This window comes from Cryptomeria japonica, chromosome 1 (genome assembly GCF_030272615.1).
Source record: "Cryptomeria japonica chromosome 1, Sugi_1.0, whole genome shotgun sequence".
NCBI classification, from domain to species: domain Eukaryota; kingdom Viridiplantae; phylum Streptophyta; class Pinopsida; order Cupressales; family Cupressaceae; genus Cryptomeria; species Cryptomeria japonica.
Window position 1 is genome coordinate 466,987,659 of NC_081405.1, and position 22,025 is coordinate 467,009,683.

At 33.7% G+C, this 22,025-nt stretch overlaps 1 protein-coding gene across 1 annotated transcript; it reads right to left on the reverse strand.

Moving 5' to 3' along the window:
• Positions 1 to 21,140: 21,140 nt before the first annotated feature.
• LOC131071695 (protein RESPONSE TO LOW SULFUR 1) lies at positions 21,141 to 21,822 on the reverse strand. Its single transcript, XM_058007638.1, has one exon. It carries the CDS (start codon positions 21,755 to 21,757, stop codon positions 21,449 to 21,451), a length of 309 nt encoding a protein of 102 aa, XP_057863621.1. The 5' UTR covers positions 21,758 to 21,822; the 3' UTR covers positions 21,141 to 21,448.
• Positions 21,823 to 22,025: the final 203 nt, after the last annotated feature.

Consider the following 22,025-nt stretch of genomic DNA (forward strand, 5'->3'; position numbering starts at 1 on the left):
GCATATCCAACTGAGAAAGATGAGACAATCGCTCACAAAAGACATCAAAGGTAGGCATGTTGAAATGAGCACCCAAGCCATTCATGGTGGAGTAGAAAGCAGAGGCAAACAACTGAAAGTGACCTCGAAGCTTCGAAAGAATCAAATGAATGCACTTTGTAACTATCTTGCTCTTTCCACATCCCTAAAGAACAGATCTAGTAGTCTTGAATTTGTTCAAAAAATCATTAATAGTGAGAAAGGAATCAGGTGACAAAGAAATCAACTCTGCCTCAATCTATAATGCCTGAATCTCATTGACCCTCCCGAAGAGAGAATCAAACTTCAACCACATATCCCAAGGAGTAAGAAACTCATCAAGGTGAAACATAAGACTATTGAAGACATGCAAAGAGAGCAAACCCATGGCCTCATCCAGCTTGTTCCTATGCATAAGAATCTCATAAGGACACTACAGTACTGGCTAAACCTCCTCCAAAGAAGCCAACAACCCTCATGCCCTGAGAAGCCTTGTGATGTGGGGCTTCCAGGTGTGATAGTTGTGTGAAGTCAACAACTCAACTGAAGGATCTGCCATGAGAACAAAACAAACTCTGCACCTACACCTTCTTGTTGGTTTTTTAATTAGGTGATCTTTCAGAATAGGCAGAAGATGCAGTAGGGTTTGTTGGTTTTGAGATTTTAGGTGTTCTTGATTTCTGATATTAATGACAGAAAGTGAGAAAAAAACACCCCCCCATAATAGAGAAACCCAAACCCTAGTACATAGTAATGAGAAGGAAGTAGTGCATAAGAAAAAAAAATTCAAACTGATATCTCATGTACCTGATGAATATTTTGAGAAACAAGATCACAAATCGGAATAGAGCATGCTAAGAGCTTTCCAATGCCTATTCGTTTTCGAAAAACGGAGTTTGTTTGCCCATTCTACGGCCCTGAAAGTGCAAAAAAGAAGCCCGACTTTGATTGGTAAAAAATATAGTCAAACAGTAGATTTAGGAAAAAAAATCCACCACCACAAGGTCCCTCTTGGAATCACCTTTCCGACGCATATTCGTTCATCAAAATCCAACTCCGGATGCGCAATCTAGGCCCAAAAAACCAACCCCTCCTCAAAAAGGGTAAAGTGTGGGGCTCTGGTGAAGAAGCCAAGCTCCGGTGGCGCAGCCGAGCAAAGCAGCCAAGCAGAGTAGTGGCGGGTGGAACAACCGAGCGGAGGAGCCAGATGGAGCGGTGGGCGAGCGAAGCAACCGGGCGGAGCAACCAGGCAGAGGTGGTGCGTCCTGGGCTGAGCGGAGCGCTGGCTGGGCGAAGGTGGCAGCAGGGGTCAGGCAGAGGTGTTGGGTCCCGGGCTGAGCGGAGCTCTGGCCGGGCCGAGGTGGTAGCAGGGGCCACCGATGAGAAGCTGCAGTGACGATGGCACGGGGCTGGAGGGGTGGCGGGGTTGCCGGAGGGGATGGCCGGCAGGGGCCGGAGGCTGGTGGGTCTACCGGAGTGTGCAGCCAGTGAGGGCTGGGGTGGCCGGAGGGTCGGTGGGGGCCGATGGGGCCATTCTGATTGGTCCACAACTGCCGTACGATGCCGGACTGGCAGGTCCGGTGCCCCAACACCCAAAAAACTAAAAAAATGTGCCCTCCTTTTCACCAGTTTACCAATTGTTTTGGATTTTTTATTTTTTTGTGATTTTTCTTTAAAAATTCAAAAATCTGGTCTGCATGCCATAAAAAAGGCAATTTTTTTTCTCGATTTGTGTGCCAGTGTTGTATGGCCTAGTTGGGAGAAAAAAAGTCATCCAGATGCTTAGGAGTAAAAAATGGACAAATTTATTATGACTATAGGGGTTTTTGGGCCTTCTGAGCATGATGGTGAGGTCCGTTTAGGCCCAAAGTGCTCATAAAAAAGCCTAACCCTAAGCACACAAAAAAATTGCCTAAAACCCCAGATCTGCTTCCAATGCAAAATTCTCAAAAACAGGAACAGATAGCTGCAGATTTGAGCTCTGATACCATATAGGAGTTGAGAAATACAACCCCATAGTAGCCTGAAGATCTTCTGAAAGATGAATAACTTGTTACAAGGAGAAGCAATGAAGCAATAATCTAAAGAACACACCAAACACAGGAAAAATATTCTCAAAAGATGAGAGCTCCAATTCACCAAAAATGTATTGTGAAAAAGATAATACAATCAAAAGAAAAATAACCTCTAATAGGTCAAGAAACCCTAAAAAGGGAAAACCCTAGGCTTGCACATAATAATTAATAAAATAATTAATTAATATGCACCTAATGTTAGCTTAAGTGTAAAAAGATAATTGGGAACTTAAAGAATTAAACAAATATTATTTAATTAATCAAGTAAAGACCCAATTACTCTAACATGTGCCAATGATTTTAATGTAGCAGTAGAAGTCTATCTCTTATTCAATATCTCTAGTGAAACCCCCATGATCTTTTGTTGGAGTAGAATTTGTTATATTCTAGAAAGGGTCTTGTCCTTTGTTGATGGGATATTCATCTACTTCAAGAAATAACTATTCTTTTCTCCAACAAGAAGTAGAACTAAATGAAGATCTAGCACCATGAAATGAATCCTGAAAAGGATTACTATAGTTAGTTTTGGTAGATAATGATATGGGTAAAATACTAATGTGGCTTTAGGAAACATTATGTACTAGCTTAGCATACTCTAACAACTTTGGTGCGACATGCTACATCCAATTAAGTCTGCATCGATATCTCTATTGTGTTTATGGATTGGGATTCAATGTACTCTTTTTATACATAGATTTTACTTTCAACTGAGGAGGTTTGTATGTACTTACTTGTCTTTCGATCGTATCCCTATTTCAAGAATTTCTTCTATCAACAAATCATTTGTTGTAAGTTGTACAAGTGGAAGCTTGAACATTCCTTCCATGCTAGCCTTGTTGATATGTTCAACACCATCTTGTGCAACAAATCTATAGAACTCCACTATTTCATTGAAGAGTGAGTATTAGGGACAATCTAGGACACTTACAAAGGTTTTGCAAGAGAGATAAATAGACCTAAATATTATGGCTTAATAATGAGCAATAGGTAAACAAATAAGAAACTCTCAATATCAAAATAACTTTCTCAATTCTCTTTACTAGAAATGGATAGATCTGCTAATAATGGCTTTATGACTGTATGTCAACTTTAGACTCAATCCAAGAAGAGCTAGAACTAATATGTGATATCTAGATTTATGATCTCTGTAATATAACAATCCCATAATTATGTTTCCACGCATCTATACCACAACACAAACATCATGCTAGTGTTCAGCCATAGCAATTGATAGCCTAATTATAGAATGTGAAATATGCACATAACTATGAATAAAGATTAAGAAAAACAAAGAAAGATGCTTATTGCAAACATAAATGACTAATGGACAAGAATTGAATTCATTGTAGATAGTTTTGAATATCAAATTCATTTATTTGTGTGCATTTAGTAACTCATGTACTTGTGGCCAACCATTTATCTCTTTCATAAATTAAACACTTATTAATAACATTAAATGGCTGAGTAATTATGTTTTAGTTGAAATTGAAAATAAAATATTTTATTTCAGGACAACTCACACTATTCCCTATCATATTTTAGACTCTCGGTTTTGTTAGTAGTGGTTTGATGTCTTCGGAGCTGATCATTGCATTTCTTTAGTTACGTTTGCCAGTGTACTCCCATCCTGTGCCAAAATGGGAGCTTTGGAACAGGGTATGGACATCCATCAAAGCATAAAAGATAGAGGAATTTTGTCAAATGTAGTTGCAACTACTCTGTTAGCATGTATGCAAAATGTGGAAGCATAGACAAGGCACGGGAATTATTTGACGGATTGCCTCAAAGAAATATGGTTTCCTGGACTGCAATGATTGCTAGATATGCACAAAATGGATTTGTTGAGAAGGCTTTAGAAACTTTCAAGCAAATGCAATTAGCAGGTGCAAAGCCAAATTCCACGACCATTGCTACTATCCTCCCTGCCTGTGCCAAAATGGGAGATTTGGAACAGGGTATGGACATTCATCGAAGCATAAAGGATAGAGGAATTTTGTTAGATGTTGTAGTTGCAACTACCTTGGTAGACATGTATGAAAAATGTGGAAGCATGGACAAGGCACGTGAATTGTTTAATAGAATGCCTAAAAGAAATGTTGTCTCGTGGACTACAACGATTGCTAGATATGCACAAAATGGATTTATCAAAAAGGCTTTAGACACTTTCAAGAAAATGAAATTGGAAGGCATAAAGCCAAATTCCACAACCTTTGCCAGCATCCTCCCTGCCTGTGCAAAAATGGGAGCTTTGGAACAGGGTATGGACATCCATCAAAGCATAACAGATAGAGGAATTTTGTTAGGTGTTGTACTTGCCAATGCCCTGCTTGACATGAATGCAAAATGTGGAAAGATGGAAAAGGCTCGTGAATTGTTTGATATGATGTCACAAAGAGATGTGATTCATGTGAACAATCAACACGCGTGTATACGGGAGGAAGGGATTGTTGCTACAAAATTGAACGCTCACTCCTCAATCACAGTTCTATGGTTTTACGAGATTAAAGTAGGGTAATTAACCACCACATGTATATTTTTTGCAACATGAAAGTAAAAACAAGGGCAATTTGAATCTACCTCCTACGCGGGATTGCAAGCAATGCCACAAATGCCTTCGACGCAGATTTGATGTTCTTGGGGGTTGAAGTCGCCACGAATGCCTACGCAGGATTGCAATGCACAAATGAATTCCCCTCTTCTTTTTTTTAAAGTAATGGTCATTGTCATCGGAATTACGACGAACTCGAGCACTTTTTAAAAAAAAAGAAAATTCCCATCGCTAATGCCTTCTTCATCGAAACCAAATGAGACATTATCGTCGGAATTATGACAAATGCGAGTATTTTAAAAAAAAAAATCAAATTTGGCCACAATATACCTTCTCCGTCGGAAACTTCAGTCGAAAATATAGTCCAAATGTATTAGTGCCAAGAAGAAGAAGAGGGAGAAAAAGAAAAAGAAAAAGAAATCAGTACAAGAGGCACTTTTGTAGCTTTATCAGGAGCTCCAAGGTATCATCCTTTTAGGATTCGGGGAGTGCTAGTTGGACAAAGGATGACTATTCTACTTGATAGTGGGGCTACCCACAACTTTATAGATGAAATATTTGTTATGAGAAGAGAATTTAAAGAAGAGGAATTTGAAGGATTAAATGTCACTATTGCAGATGGGTTCACTATGCCTTGTACCCAAGTGATTAGACAACTCAAGATGACGTTGGGTGATTATGAGCTATATGATGACTTCTATGTGGTGGGTATTGGAGAAATAGACATTGTTTTAGGTCTCAAATGGCTGCATTCTATTGGAGGTTACTATATGAATCATCAAACCATGGAGTTCAAGTTCCAATCTGATGGAAAAGAGGTTCTATTGAGAGGCTTATCGAATGGAGCACCCCTAGTAGTCACTGCAAAAAGGAAGGAGAGGACTTTTCAAAAAGGACAAGTTGCTTGGGCAGAAGGAATTATAATTCATCCAACAAGCTCCTCTAAGAAGCAAGGTAATTTTAATTTTGAAATTCAAAAAAATCTTGATAAACATAGTTTAGTTTTCAGTGATTTACCTCTGGAATTACCCCCAGATAGAGGATTTGAACATGTTATTGAGCTAGAACAAGGTGCCAAACCTGTAATAACTACCCCATACCATCATCCAAGGAGTTATAAGGAAGAGATAGAGAAGACCATTAAGGAACTCCTTGACATGGGATTCATAAGGCCTAGCTCTAGTCCATTTGCTTCCTCAGTGGTACTTGTGGAGGAAAAAGATGGCACAATTAGAATGTGTATAGACTATAAATCTTTGAACAAGAAGACCATCAAAAATAGATATCCCATACCCAGGATAGATGAAATCATTGATGAGTTACATGGTGCAATCTACTTCTCTAAAATTGATCTAAGATCAGGGTATCACCAAATCCGCATGGGGAAGGAAGATGTGGAGAAGACTGCTTTTCCATGTCATTATGGGCACTTTGAATTTCTTGTCATTCCATTTGGTCTCACTAATGCTCCAGAAACATTCCAATCTTGCATGAATAAGGTATTCAGTAAACATCTCAGAAAATTTGTTTTGGTGTTCTTTGATGATATTTTGATTTACAGTAAAACATGGGAAGAGCACTTAGAATATTTAGATATTGTTTGGAGAATTTTGGAGCAGCAATGTTTTTATGCTAAGTTGTCCAAATGTGAGTTTAGTTTAATGGAGATTCTATATTTGGGACATGTCATAAGCTCTAAGGGAGTGCAGGTTGACCAACAAAAGATTCGGGCAATATTGGATTGGCCACCACCAACCAATCTTACTTAGCTGAGAGGGTTCTTTGGTTTGTGTAGTTACTATAGAAGATTTGTCAATGGTTTTTCTTAGCTTTCTGCCCCTTTGACTGATTTAACTAAGAAAGAAGATTTTTCTTGGACAAAAGAAGCACAAAAAACATTTGACAAGTTCAAAGAGGTAATGAGCTCATGCCCAGTGCTTGTAATTCTGGATTTTTCTCTACCTTTTGTTGTTGAATGTGATGCATCGGGAGAAGGTATAGGGGTTATCCTATCTCAAAAGGGACATCCAATAGCTTTTGAGAGAAGAAAATTGAGCCAAATAGAGAGAGGATTCTCCATTTATGATAAAAAAAATGTTAGCAATTATGCATGCCCTTGATAAGTTTAGACAATATTTGGTTTGTGGAAAGTTTGTTGTTAAAATTGATCATAATAGTCTCAAGTTCTTCTTGAAACAAAGTGATTTGAATGATCAAAAACAAAAATGGGTGAGTAAATTGCAAGCTTATGTTTTTGAGATTGAATATATGAAAGGGAAGAAAAATGTAGTTGATGATGCTCTTTCCAGGAAGTCTACTTTATGCTCTCTATCTTCTATTTCTACTGATTGGAAAGTCTCCATCATTTAGAATATGCTAAGGATTTTTTTCCCTCTAATTTTTTAGATGAGTTAGTGGAGGATGACAGGTACACAGTTATTGATGGGCTGATCTACTACAAGAATAGAGTATATTTGGTACTAGGATCAAAGGTTAAGGAGAAGATATTAAGAGCTTTTCATAACACACCCTTGGCTGGTCATCAAGGGTATTTTAAAACATATAGGAATATCCAAGAGAGATTTTATTGGAAAGGGATGAAGGATGATGTCCTCAAACATATCAAAGAGTGCATTGCTTGCCAACAAAACAAGAGTGAACATATTTTTCCAGCAGGATTACTACAACCACTTCCAATTCCTGAACATAAGTGAGAAAGCATCTCCATGGACTTTATCAATAGTTTTCAAAAGGCTCAAGGTAAAGATTCCATAAATGTTGTGGTAGATAGTTTGACCAAGTATGCACATTTCTTCCCTATCACATTTGATTTTAAGGCATCCCAAGTAGCAGAGTTATTCTTTAAGGAGATATTCAAATTGCATGGCTTACCTAATAATATTGTCAGTGATAGAGATAGTAGGATCCTTAGTTCTTTCTGGAAGGAACTCTTTCATTTGACAGGTACAAAACTCACACCGAGCACAAGTTATCATCCTCAAACAGATGGGCAAACATAAATAGTTAACAAATGGATAGAAGGATACTTGAGGAACTATGTTTCAAATCAGCAATGCATGGGTAAAATGGTTGCATCTAGGGGAGTATTGTTATAATATGTCTCATCATATGTCTATTGGTATGCCTCCTTTCTGCGAACTTTATGGGTATGATGCAATTTCTTTCGCTGATCTTTTATTTTCAGATGGTAGAGTTCTTGCAACAAGTGATTTTGTCAAACAAAGCCAAGAAGTTTTGAAGTCACTCAAAGACAATTTGCATCAAGCTCAAAATAAACAAAAGATGTATGCAGATAAGAAGAGAACACAGAGAGTTTTTGATGTTGGGTACTTGGTTTTTGTTAGATTGCTGCCATATAAGCAAATCTCTTTGAAGAGAAATGGAGTTGTGAAACTCAAGCCAAGGTTTTATGGACCTTACAAGATTACCAGGAAGATAGGAGAGGTAGCCTATGAATTAGAGCTCCCACTGAATAGAAAAATACATAATGTTTTTCATGTTTCTTGTCTTAAGAAGGATATTGGACAAAAAGTAGTAGTTTCATCTGATCTACCACCTTTAGATGATGAAGGAAAGTTAGTTTTGATTCCTGAAGAGGTGTTGGAAACAAGGCAAAAGAAGTTGAGAAATAGAAGCATAACATATCATCTAATAAAATGCAAAGGTTTATCGATTGAAGATGCAACTTGGGAAGGACCAGAAGTTCTTGACCATCCAAATATCCATTGCTTGAGGACAAGCAATATTCGGGAGGGAGGACTTGTCATGTCCCCTTTCCAAAAATAGTTCTTACTATTTATAGTAAGTGTGATTATCTACAAATAGTAAATTAGAGCCTACAGATTAACCGGTAAACATTATCCTTTATGGTTAAATAATAAAATAAGATTTAATGTTGGATTAATAAATAATATTTGAAATATTTTGGAGGCAAATTATGGAGTGAGAAATTGGAAAGTACAATTTAGAATGTTAACTGGCAATTGGCAATTTTTGATAGCATGGGCAAGTGGCAAATTATAACCGGGAAAGATGGGAGGTGGAAGACAAGTGGATGGAAAGTTACATTCTTGGAAATGAAATGAAACTTCCCTCTTGGTCATGAGTTTTGAGTATGGTGGTTATTTAGATGGTTTTGGTACCATTTCCCAAATTATTGACTTGATACTTGCTCATTGTTTTGTTGTTATTCAGAGGTTGTCAAACCTGTGGAGAAGGATATTCAATAACGGGAGTTTGAAGGTTTTGAACAAGGCTAAGGATGGGATTTTGAGACTCTTCCATATGCAATCTTATGAAGAGTTTGTCATTGTGTTGAACAATGCAGATTTGTGTGGGTTTTGGGTGTGTTTGCAGGTGGGGTTTGCAAGGGTTTTGATGTTCTCTATTGGGTTTGGTATCTTAGATTGGTTTGCTTCTGTATTATAGAAATGTTGTTGTCATTTATGTTTCCAATAAATCTATTGGTTCATTGGTGGCCTTTGGTGTGAGTTTCTTGTGTGTTTCCGATAATTTCTATTGAATTTCATGCATATTTGAGCCTCATTTCAGAGGCCATTTTGTAATCTATTTTGGGAAGATCTAAAAGTATCATTTTGTAGGCCATTATTTTGCCGAAATTTTAATAAAAAATTTCACTTTCAGATTTATGAAATTGTGTGATTATTTGGTTAGGTTGGAGTCATTCGAGATACCCGATTTCACAATTTATAAATTTGGATTTCACTAACGCAATACTAATGTGTGATCTCAAGATATATCTTGAAGTTGATACACAACCTCATTGATTGAAAAAAAGCATTAGGCTTTTTACTCAGCAACTAGAGGGTGTTTTGATGATTTGGAGGTAGCTTGATAGATTTGATAAGCTTGTGTACCATTTGTATGGGCTTTTGACATTCAACCCTGGTTGCATCATTTGATCGGAATCAAAATCTCATTTGTATCTGGGCATGACAATGTCAGTCTTATGTAATCAAGATTAGTTTTAGGTGTTTTGAGCTATAACCAAAGGTTTTCTTCCTAGTTCTTTCCAGCTGGTATGCTCTCCTGAACTAGGACTAATGTATTTTTTTTTAAATATTAATAAAAAGCAAAATTTTGGCTATGACCCCTTATCCATCAAAAAAATAAATTTAATACTAGAATTTTTTTCAATAAAAGTGACCAAAGTCACTAAACTTATATTAATTAATAATAAACTCTTACAAGAGCAAGATAAACCTACTTTGGAAATATACCAAAATTTTTCAAGAGGGAAGAAGTTAACTATCCAAAAACCCTAACTGAAACCACATAGACAACCCTAACCATAGAAACCATCAAAATGGGTCATATGAAGAACCCAACTATCCCATGTACAATCATATTTACAATTGAAGAACCTAGCCCCATTACATTTGCATATATAACCCAAATACAAAGATTCTACACATAATAATCAACCCAATTACTTGGACCAACCTCCAGAGGTACAATTGTAGTAGGGGAAGAAATATCAGTGTCACCTTGTTGATAAGAGACATCATCCTCCTCCATAGGAGACACATGCTAAATAGGCTTGATGTTTAGAGGCTAGTCATCATCTTGTTTTGGATGCCCAAATAGAGCATGCAAACCAACAAATCAATCCAAAGCCACTGCAAGAATGTCAGCATTGACATGGTCCAAAAGTCTTTCAATTTCTTACAATATCTGGTCATACTCGTCACAAATTATACCTGACCTGATGGTACACAATAACTCACCACAATACCCAATAGTAAGTTAAAAAAACATAAAAAAGCTACTAATGAAAAAAAATTATGTTCAAATCAGTAGTTTTCCAAAGCAATTTATTACTACAATTATTATTTTAAAAATTCTAAATTTATCATTTAACGATGTCAAGATTTTAATATTATAACTACAATTTACAAAAGTTTCAAATTCAATACAAAGGTATTATGGCAGGAACATGACGTAAATGCATCTCTTGTTTATTGTGTTCTAGTTTAGGTGGATGCAATTTGATACATGTCGCCTTTATGTTCATATATCTAAATTCCAATATTTTGCATTCAAAGTCATAAATTGGACACATTACCTCTATTTATACTATTTTTCATAAGCCAATAAAATTGTAAATTATCTCAAATTATATGCTAGGGTGTTGGATTTAAGGACTAGCCTTGGTTTGAATCAATCCTTTAGCTCAATCCATTTATAAGTTTGCCTTAAGAGAACATAACCCTCATAAATTAACAAGCTCCCTAAAGGATTTCCTAAACGCATCCTATTCATTATTAAATATAGTGTAAATACCACCATAATATAATCTTAAAATAATCCACAAAATACACATATTATACACTCATATAAAAATATATTTCTCAAGTACTAGAATAGAGACTTGAGATTGCATTTCAACATAAAGTCTAAGTACAAAATCCATTGAAAGGAAAACATAAGGAACACAATTTCTTTACATAAGAACCAAAGGTCAATTGCAAAGAATACATAAAGGTACATAGCTGGTGACAACCCTAATAAGAACTACTAACACATTGTCTCCCATTAGCACACCACGAGAAAGAACATCATTAGAGAACTTATCAATCCAACCAAAAACTTTTACACTCCCTTGGAATTCTTCCTAGCGTGAAGAATGCTTAGCCCAACATAAGGATGCCTAGCAATCTAAAATGGACACAAGTAATGGAATATGTGCAACATGATATATCTACATTTGCTATTTTAAAAATATTATGATATATGATAGATATAAATGATATAACGATCAAAAGTAGCATCATAAACCAATATCATATTGATCAAACAAGCTTTGGCCAAAGTACCTTTTATGTTGTTTACTGACATATAGATATAGGGTGACAATATATCCTTCTCTGTTCCCCCATATTCAACACTATCTAATAAAAACTTTAAACATAACAAAGCATGACACACAAATGTTCTTCCCCTTAGAAATTAAACGTACAACTCAATTAGTCTAAAAAGAATGAGTCCTTTGATAATTAAAAAAAATGTGTTAGTAATTTCTCAATAGTCTTGGACAAAAACTAAGCTACAAGACTTAGTACCAACAAGTTGTATAAGGGAGCACAAAAACCAAAGAAAATGAGATATTTCTACCAAACATGGATACATTCATTGAAATATTGATATCAAAATAGAAATGATGAACTGAAATAGAATTATTCAATTGCAATTTTTGTTTGCTAGTATTGTAACGTATGCTAGCATTGAATGGTGTAGATACAAATACCAAACCTAAGGTCTAGATATTGAATAAAAAAATGGATGCATCAAATCAAGGAATAACATAATAACATAAAAATATTTAATGAAATTTTTTGAAAGAAGGTTAAAACCGTATAAAATACAAAGTTAGAAATGATGGAAACATAGGTTTTTAAACTAAGCAACCAAGAGAATTAAAAAAACCTAAAGATGGAAGGACTAAAATGATATAAATCTTGAATTAAGAGCTAGGAGACAAGTGCAATTAATCACAAAATACAAGAAGACCTCATAGTATGCTATAAACATTTCAATGTAGGCACAAGTGTATCAAATTGTGATAAGGGGTAGTAGAACATAAATAGAAGTGCAAAATAGAAGAGAACCTACACTTGACAATGACCTAGCTGAAAAATATGTTACCAATGATAGTTCCTACAAATAAATAAATAAAAAATAAAAAATAAAACTCCTAAATGAAATAAATGATTGATTTTGATATTGGAAATAGAGGCACCAATATGCAAAATGGATATGACATAAGAAAATATAGACATCAATATAGAAAATGTACGTGCCAAACTAGAATGACAACCAAGACACTAGAAATTTGCAAAACACAAGGTTAATTTACACCCAACTTGTTATGGAAAGTGTGAGATACTTAATGAAGTGAGAGCCCTTAAAAAATAACCTAAAACATATTAAAATTTTACAATAAAAAATCAAAAAATAAATGAGGTCTATTAGGTCATTGTGTTTCCTAGAATACCAATGAATACATCATGATGGGGATAAATAAAATTGAAAATTGTAAGATACTAAAAATAGAGATGGACATGCCAAATTGACAATTTACAACATATAAATTCATATAGAAATAGCTAGGGATTTGAGGGTGTGCTATAACTTTACATTAACGATGTATATGAAAATAGTTCACATGGGGGTCGGGGCTATTTATAGATTTGATGAAGGAATGATCAATGTATATCATTGATTTTGGAGATCAATGGATGGGATTTTTTGAGATGTTTAGATCCAAGAGGCACCTTTTAATTGGTGTACAAAAGGAGTTTTATGATTTAAGAAGATTTGATGGTGAAGATCTTGAAAATGAATGGATGGTAAGGATTAAAAATATTTTTTTAGAAGATGAAAAATATACTTTTAGATTTATGTGAAGCATCAATATCTTCTTGAGAAAATGAATGAATGAGATTAGATGAGAATTTTTTTGAAAAAGTGAGAAATATGAATCAATAAATGCAGTCCTTTTTAAGATACATATGTATTTTAGAAAATTGGCAAGATTTGTCTTGATAAATCATGTTTTGACTTGAGCAAGTAATTAGCTAGATTATATATTGGATGTTAGTGTATTAATGATGTGAGATAAATTTGGAAATTAAATAAATAATATTTATTTTTGAAATAGGCATGATAGACTTAAATAAATAAATATTTATTTATTTAAAGTTGGACATTAGGAAAAAGGTTGATTAATTAAATAAACTGTCATATTTATTCAATTAGTGTTAGAAGAAAGATTGATTAATTAATACTAACAGATAAATTAAAACAATAAAAAAGTATGATATACTTAATTAATTTAAAATAATGATTTGAAATGATTGCTTATAACAAAATTATCAAATAATTTAAATGTCAATACAAACTTAATATAAAAATATATCAATTAACAGTATATAATTATATTAGAACGTTATAATGAAACAATATTAAATTAATATACTAACAAACACATTATTGTTTTTTACAATAACAAAGACATTATTTTTTAAAGACAAGAAAATGAAATTTTAACTCTAAAATATTCTTATCTACTTTGATGGAAAAAACAAAAGCTTAAGTGAGTTCCTCCAACTTCAAATACTTTGTTTCCTCCTATGTTTAGTTAGCTAACTTTTCTTCACAACTGTTGTTGATCTGCATATTGCTATGCAATGACATATTCACTCATGTCGAATTGTCAAACTTTTGCATCCCATCACTAGTAATAATCTTATAAAAAAAATAAACTAGCGCTTGCACCTAAATGGGGTGCAATGATTATGCCAATAGCAATTTATATCATGTCTTCTAGAGAAAGGGTAAAATTCAAAGAATATAAAAACTACATTTGTTAGTGACATTTATTTATAATATAAAGAAATTGATTAAATTAAAGATGACCTTATCATTCGTTGGATTTAATTTTTGCAAAATGAAATTTCGAGAAAGTTAAATTTATGTATTGGTGTCGATCTTTTGAAGATGAACTTGCCATTCATTGGAATAGAATATGAAGAAACAAAATAGAGAATAGCTCATTGAAATTGTAAGTTCCTCTTGCTCGTTGCCTAGTTGGATGTTAGTTGGATGTTATGTAATAGTTCAGGCCTCTCTCGATTTTATCTAATCAAAACAAAAGGCATGATAATCATCTTAGTGTTACTACAGGTATCATAGTTAGCAAATAATTTTAGATTAATCACTTATCCTTATGAGTCAAGAGGACTAATTGTGTTGTCTATGAAGAAGATGTAGATCCTTGAATTCAAGCTACTATTTGGTGAACTCCTGGGTGTTCTATGAGAGCCAATCCTTTTCTAGGACCTTATATGTCTAGGAATAGAGTAGTTATGTGAAAGTGTGGTTTCTAGAAGCCAATATAGATTTTCCATAAGAAGACATTATTTAGTTAGATGTGAGGTGTAGAAAATTGAGTATGCATATAATAACTCAAGTAATGTATATTGGTATAATTATATTACAATAGTTATTAATATGCATACACTTATGACTATGCATATATCAAATTAGAGAAAGTATATTAGAACATTAAAATAAATTAAAAATTAGGTTCAATTTGTTTAAATCAAATATATTAATTAAATATTTGAATATAATAAAAATTATGATCTTCTTTTGTTGAATAATATTTTTATTTATTAATTTATCTCATGACAAACAAAACTATAAATTATATAGATTTATATATTCATTAGTAGTTAAATATAAAATTATAAAATTGAGAAAAGATGTCTTTTTTTTCCTCATTTAAATTATGAAAGTTATGTTTAGATATACTAATATAAACAAAGAAGAAGTATCTTTCATATGGATCTTATCTTGTACATTTTAAAAATATCTTATATAGTATTGGTAGTTAGTACGAAAGAGTTATAGAGTTCATTTTGAAAATGCAACATATGTGATTTTATAAAAAATTAGAAGTAACAAAATGACTACAAACATGTCAATGGAAAGTAATTGAAATATCTATATTAATGATATCAAATGAATTGTTTTTTGTCTTAAATGGTTGTGATATTTGAATTTTGTACAATTTAAATTTCATGGGCCAAACTTACTATGTGAAATGAATATAATGAAAAATTTACAGTTAATAGAGTAACCTGATAAAATTTGAGAGTTTGATTTGTGGAAAATAACATATCTAGAAATATTCAGTTTAAAAAAATTATATGAATGAAAGGGCTACAATTGAAATTGTGTATTCAAACCTAGATGGACCAGTGTGAACTAATTCAATTGAGAATAGTAGGTATTTCATTGCCTTCATTGATAATTTTAGTAAAAAAAATACTGTTGGTCTTCTTGAAAAAAATATTAGAAGCCGTTAGAATATTTGAATAGCATTAAACATCCGTTGATAACGATATTTTATAAACATATGCTTAATATTTTATTTTATTTAAAACAAATAAATTAACAATTATTTTAAAATATATAAAAAAATAAATATTACTACAAAATAAAATAACTATAAAAATGAGAAATTCCATGAAAATGGAAAATCAATTCTAATTAATTATTAATTATAGTTTGCCCTTTTAAAAATACATTACAATATTTTTATTTACTTATTCGTCGAAGGTGTCTCTTCTCTGAAAGAGACGACATGATTTTTTCATCCAACGATGGACAATCCTACAAAAGAGAAGCAAAACGATCAACATAATCTGATGCGTTCATATTTTCATTGGTTTTTTGGCCAATATTTATTTTGCGCGTCTCTTTGATTGGATTTGTTGGAAAGGCGTTAGACACTTTCGAGAAAATGCAATTGGTAGGGTAAAGCCAAATTCCATAACTTTCAGCAGCATATTCTCTGCCTCAAAATGGAAGCTTTGGAACAGGGTATTGGCATTCATCAAAGAAAAATGGAAGGAAAGATTTTGTCAAATATTATAGTTGGAAATGCTTTGGTAGAAATGTATGCAAAATGTGGAATGTCAAATATTATAGTTGGAAATGCTTTGGTAGAAATGTATGCAAAATGTGGAATAGTCGACAAGGCACGTGAACTGTTTGACAAAATACCTGAAAGAAATGTGGTCTCATGGAATGCCATGATTGCACGAAATGCACATAATGGATTCATTGAAAAGGCTTTGGACACATTCAATAAAATATGATTGGAAGGTGTAAAGCCAAATTCCACAATGTTTGCCAGCACCCTCCATGCCTATGCCAAAATTGGTGCTATAACAGAGTATGTACATCAATCAAACTATAACTGGAGGGGGATTTTTCTTGATTGATGGCAATGCCCCCTCTGTTTGATTTGACTAAGTTAACTCAACTACTGATTGAGCGATGAAAATTAACTTATGACCTTTTTAACATCTGTGATCCTAACTTAGTATTAGTTACAAAATGATCCATAAATGGTGATTTCAGCACTATAACCTATGTGAAGCAATAAAACTTATAATTAATAGTAATATGCCCAACTCCTACAATCTATGCATTTTTCTATTGGGTCAGATTTGATTATGCTTTACAGCTTGGGTGAGTTGTGATTTCTCTCTTTTGCAATCTTTGAATGTTCTTTTATAACCATAAATTGGATATGACACTGGATGGTGTGGTGTTGTGTCTTATATATTGGATATGGCCCAACCATGGGCTTGTATACTGATACATTTGAATATGTTATTCATCTTCTATTTGGGAATGAACTATGAATGTATCTAGTATCTGATATGAAGATACAAATATTTGGGTAGGAAAGAGAAAGTATTCAGCAACTTTAGTTACAATCTAAAATCTACTTTTCAAAAAATAAATAATGTCATTCAACTTCAATCATCATAAAATGCAATTTAATGTCATTATTTTTATGTCATATAAATAATATGAGTAACTCCAATGTATCTCAATTTACTCAATTTTAACTTTCCTTCATCAACACAGAATTGTTTGTGATTGTCTAGCTTGTCTTCATCCTATTTTGATGACAACTTAAACCCATGATATGTTGCACCTTAGCTTGTGTCATAATATTTAACTCACACCTAGCTCCATTTCAACACTCAGATATGTAGCAAATAGTTCCCCCCCCAAAAAGAAAAGTATATATCTATCTTATGATGCCTCCATCTTATATTTTTAAAAATGTATCATTTTTTTTGTTTAATGAAAACTAAAAGTCATCTCATCAAAAAATATATTGCATAGCCTTATATGTGACTATCTCAATTCGACAACCTCAACTACCATTTTATTTATATATATTTTAATCAATTTTAAGGTGTAATGCACATTTCAAGATGGAGATTTCTAGTTCAAATTTTTAGAATATCAATAATTAAGTACTACATTTGCATTTGTATGTGCCATGTTTGTGTTTGCAAATTATTAAACAATCTCAAGTTGTAACTTATCAATTGAGACATCTCTCTCTCCATCTCTCTCTCTCTCTCTCTCTCTCTCTCTCTCTCTCTCTCTCTCTCTCTCTCTCTCTCTCTCTCTCTCTCTCTCTCTCTCTCTCTCTCTCTCTCTCTCTCTCTCCTCTCTCTCTCTCCTTGTTGCTCTATCTTTCTCTCTCTTTGCTTCAACTCTATCCTCTCTTTTTCTCTCCCTCTCCCTCTCCCTCTATCTATTTATATATCTCTCTCTCATTCTCTATCTCTATATCAATATATTTCTCTCACCCACTCATTTGCACACTCATTATTTCTCCCTCTTTTTTTATCTTTAAACCACTCACATAGACACTCCTCCCCCATCTCTCTCTCTCTCTCTCTCTCTCTCTCTCTCTCTCTCTCTCTCTCTCTCTCTCTCTCTCTCTCTCTCTCTCTCTCTCTCTCTCTCCTTGTTGCTCTATCTTTCTCTCTCTTTGCTTCAACTCTATCCTCTCTTTTTCTCTCCCTCTCCCTCTCCCTCTATCTATTTATATATCTCTCTCTCATTCTCTATCTCTATATCAATATATTTCTCTCACCCACTCATTTGCACACTCATTATTTCTCCCTCTTTTTTTATCTTTAAACCACTCACATAGACACTCCTCCCCCATCTCTCTCTCTCTCTCTCTCTCTCTCTCTCTCTCTCTCTCTCTCTCTCTCTCTCTCTCTCTCTCTCTCTCTCTCTCTCTCTCTCTCTCTCTCTCTTCTCATATATCTCTTTCTCTCTCTTTCTTCCTCCAACTCTCTATCTCCCTCTCTCTCTTGCCATCTCTACTTATCTCTATTTGTCAATCTCTTTATTTTTCTCTACCTCCACCACTCTTTCTATATCTCCTTATATATTTATCTCTCAAACACTCTATCCCTCCTTCTCCCTCTTTCTCTATATTTCTCAATCTCTTCATCTCTATAACTCTTTATATCTTTTCATTACTTCTCCACATAGACTTTTGTTTCACAAACAACACCATTTGCTAAATGGCATATCAATTGATATCATGTATTACATAAATTATCTATGCAAAAATAGGCCAAGATGCCCTAGGTATTTGACATTCCACACATCTTTGGCATACAAATATTGGCAGTCACATCATTTGAGACCTTCACAACTACCAAATATGTTTAAGTTTGATGTCATTTGTTATGTATTGAATTGAGTAAGCTATAATCTTGATTGAATTGTCATGCATGTGTTTGGAGTACAAAAAATACAATGAAGAATCTCACTACCTCTTCTATATACAATGATTCTTCAATAGTATATAAAAGACATTCTTTTCTTAGGGAACTATTTTTCCATTTTATCCTCAGTCAGTAACGCTTAACTAATGTATCATTCTTTGAAGTAATACTCAAATAAAATTAAGTATCATTCTTCAGTGATACTAGGTAAAACTTAGTATCATGATGATTTGAGATATCTTCTACTTGGGATACATTTTGTCAAAAAAAATTCCCAATTAGTAGTGATACCCATCTCAAATTCAAATTTTTGCAAGCATGACTTCCCAAATACTCTACATTCTTGTACCCAAGTTGTTTCATTTTCTTTTGATGATCTACACTTTTAGATTTGCATGTTTGGTATTTGAGTATTGTATTTATTCTAGTAATGATCAAGATCACTTAGATTTTCTTGTTTGATGTGCATTCTTGTCTTTAACTTTATCTTTCTATGTCTCCTTTTATCATTCTCCCCCTCTCCTTCTTTATATATCTATGTATTCCATCTCTATCTATCCCTCTCCCCTCTCTTTATCTCTCCATTTCCTCTCCATATCTCTCTTTTTCTCCAACTCCATCTTCTCTATATATCTCTGGACCTCCAACTCTCTTTCCATCTCTCTATATTACAAACATAACATGAGCTTGTTAGTAATGGAGTCTGATTATCTTTCAAATTCAAACGTTTTATTTAATTTATGTTTGGATCTGGATAGGTGGATGTATAATTTATTTAAAGTTGTCACTTCTACACAAAATATATGAAAAAAATAAAATAGACCAATTTTTTTTTAAATTGACCTTCAATACCTCTTTGGCGTACACATTGCACACCAAAATACAATTGCTAGTTTTAAACAGTGACATTTCGATTTAAATGTCACTGAAGATTGAGACAGGCTTGGAACCTAAGTAATATGGAAAACAAGTTTACATCAATGTGTAACATTATGCTTGAATTCAATCCTTCATAGTAGACCTCTAAATTTCCCTCCCTTCAATAATCATGGCCGTGTTACACTTCTAACGGACAAACATCTCTCACTATCCAATTACTTGAACTACAAATTTTCCCCGCATCCCTCTCTCAGTTTTGAATGACTCATACACAAACTGAAAAAAAATCTTAATCCAACTAAAAAAATTCATATAAAGTTAATTGAGAATAATGCAGTTCAGCATCCATTACATGGGCAATATATAGTTAATTAGTGATCTGTTCCTGTCAAACGTAGGTTTTTAATCAACCAAAACTGGGTTTCGCCGATTGATTGTTATAGAAATCATTAATTATACATAGATGGAAGTGGTGGAAGCAAGATGGAATGGAGGATGGCCGTGGAAGATCCGTAAAATTCTTCCCTCCGACGTGGGGTGCCCCCACAGGGGATAGCCTATCGGCTAAAAATAAAAACTTTATCCAAACGGCGATGGCTCACACTATTTCTCGCTTGATTGTCAAGTGTCAATCACCATTCTACCAATTTATTTATAATCGACATGCTACCTGTTATTTCACTACTTAGCCTTCCACGAATGGAAAAGCTTTAATATCTCGAAATGAAAGTAATAAATGTCAATTATAAACATCTTCACGTGCAGATGAGTTGGCATGTTGAAAAATTGGTATTTTGCGGGTTTGAATCGGCACGTAACTTTATCAAAATTTATAATACTATTATTAATTCTGAAAATTAATCAGTTAATCTGAAAGGATCCTTTTTTCGGACAAAAAAAAAAATTAGAAATAACGATTGTGATTGATTGATTGTCAATTTTGAGATTTTAGACTAATTTTTTTTTTTTTTTTTGATAAAAGTGGATAGAACCACTAAACAAGATTTTAGACTATTTGATCTTGTGAACATATTTCAATATAAATTTGATTATGAAGATGATGTGTAATAATTACTGTGTTTTGACAAAATAAATCTAATGATAGCCTCCTTTACAGATGTAGGATTGCAAAAAAACAATAGATTATTTGATCAAAATTTATAACAGAGATTTTGATTCTGGAGAGCAACCAACTGGTATTGATTTTGGAGACCAACCAACTGGTCTGTATGAGCATTTTATGCTAAGCAAAGAAATACAAGACAATCAGAGGTAAGGATTATGATTGAATGGTTAGTATTTTTTGTTAGTTCTGAGATCTTAATTACTGATTGATCTTATGAACATTATTAAAAACTTTTATTCTAACATAAATCTGATTATAAAGACAACATGTAATAGTTACTGTTGACAATAGAAATTTAATATCTATTAAACATTGTACTCAGCACCCTTGAGAGACGTAAGGTTTGAAAAAAAAACACAGCAGATTATTTGATCAAAATTTGTAACAGCTGTAGACCAACCAATTGATCTATAGAAACCAAACAACTGATTTGTTTGACTTTTTATGATTGACAAGGAAATATAAGACAATCAGAAATAAGAATACAAAATTTACAAATCCATTCTTCTTAATCAGTCCTCAGGAGAGATTCAGACGCCCAATAAAAGTGTACAACCAAAACATATGAACTAACCACATGCAGATCTCACTCCCATTCTGCACGTACAAAGAAATTCGGTACCAAAATCCGCCATTATGAGCAATTGCGTTGAAATTGTGCAAGAAGATGTTGCATTTGTGACAATTGCTGTTTGAGAGAATTGATGTGGTGATTGTAATCCTGCGCCTGAAGAACAGATTCTGCCTCCAAATCCCCAAGCTGTGAACAGAGGCGCTCCTCCGCTTCTTCCGTCATTAACAATCTCATCCTCACCTTCTCTAAATCCGCCATTAACTCTGCTTCGTAACGTTGGCTTTCCTCCACCTGCCTTTGCAGCTTCATATTCTCACATCTCAGGGCCTCTATTTCTAATTTCTCTATCTCTACGCTTGGATCTGCCATGGATTTTTTCTTCTTTTCTCCCCAAAGAATGGAAGAGTGTGAGGAGGAAAACAAATCCCCAAATGCAGAAGCCATTATTATATCAGCTTCCTTTCACAAATCCAAATATATAGATAATTTAATGATAGGAAGTGGACGGAAGTACGTCTACATTCAATGGATGTGGTTATACGACAATTCAACGGCGAATAAGTAAACGGTGGAGGTAAAAGTCGGCTTGAGCTTGATGATATTATCAATTATAAGAAATATGTAAAGTTGACTTGAG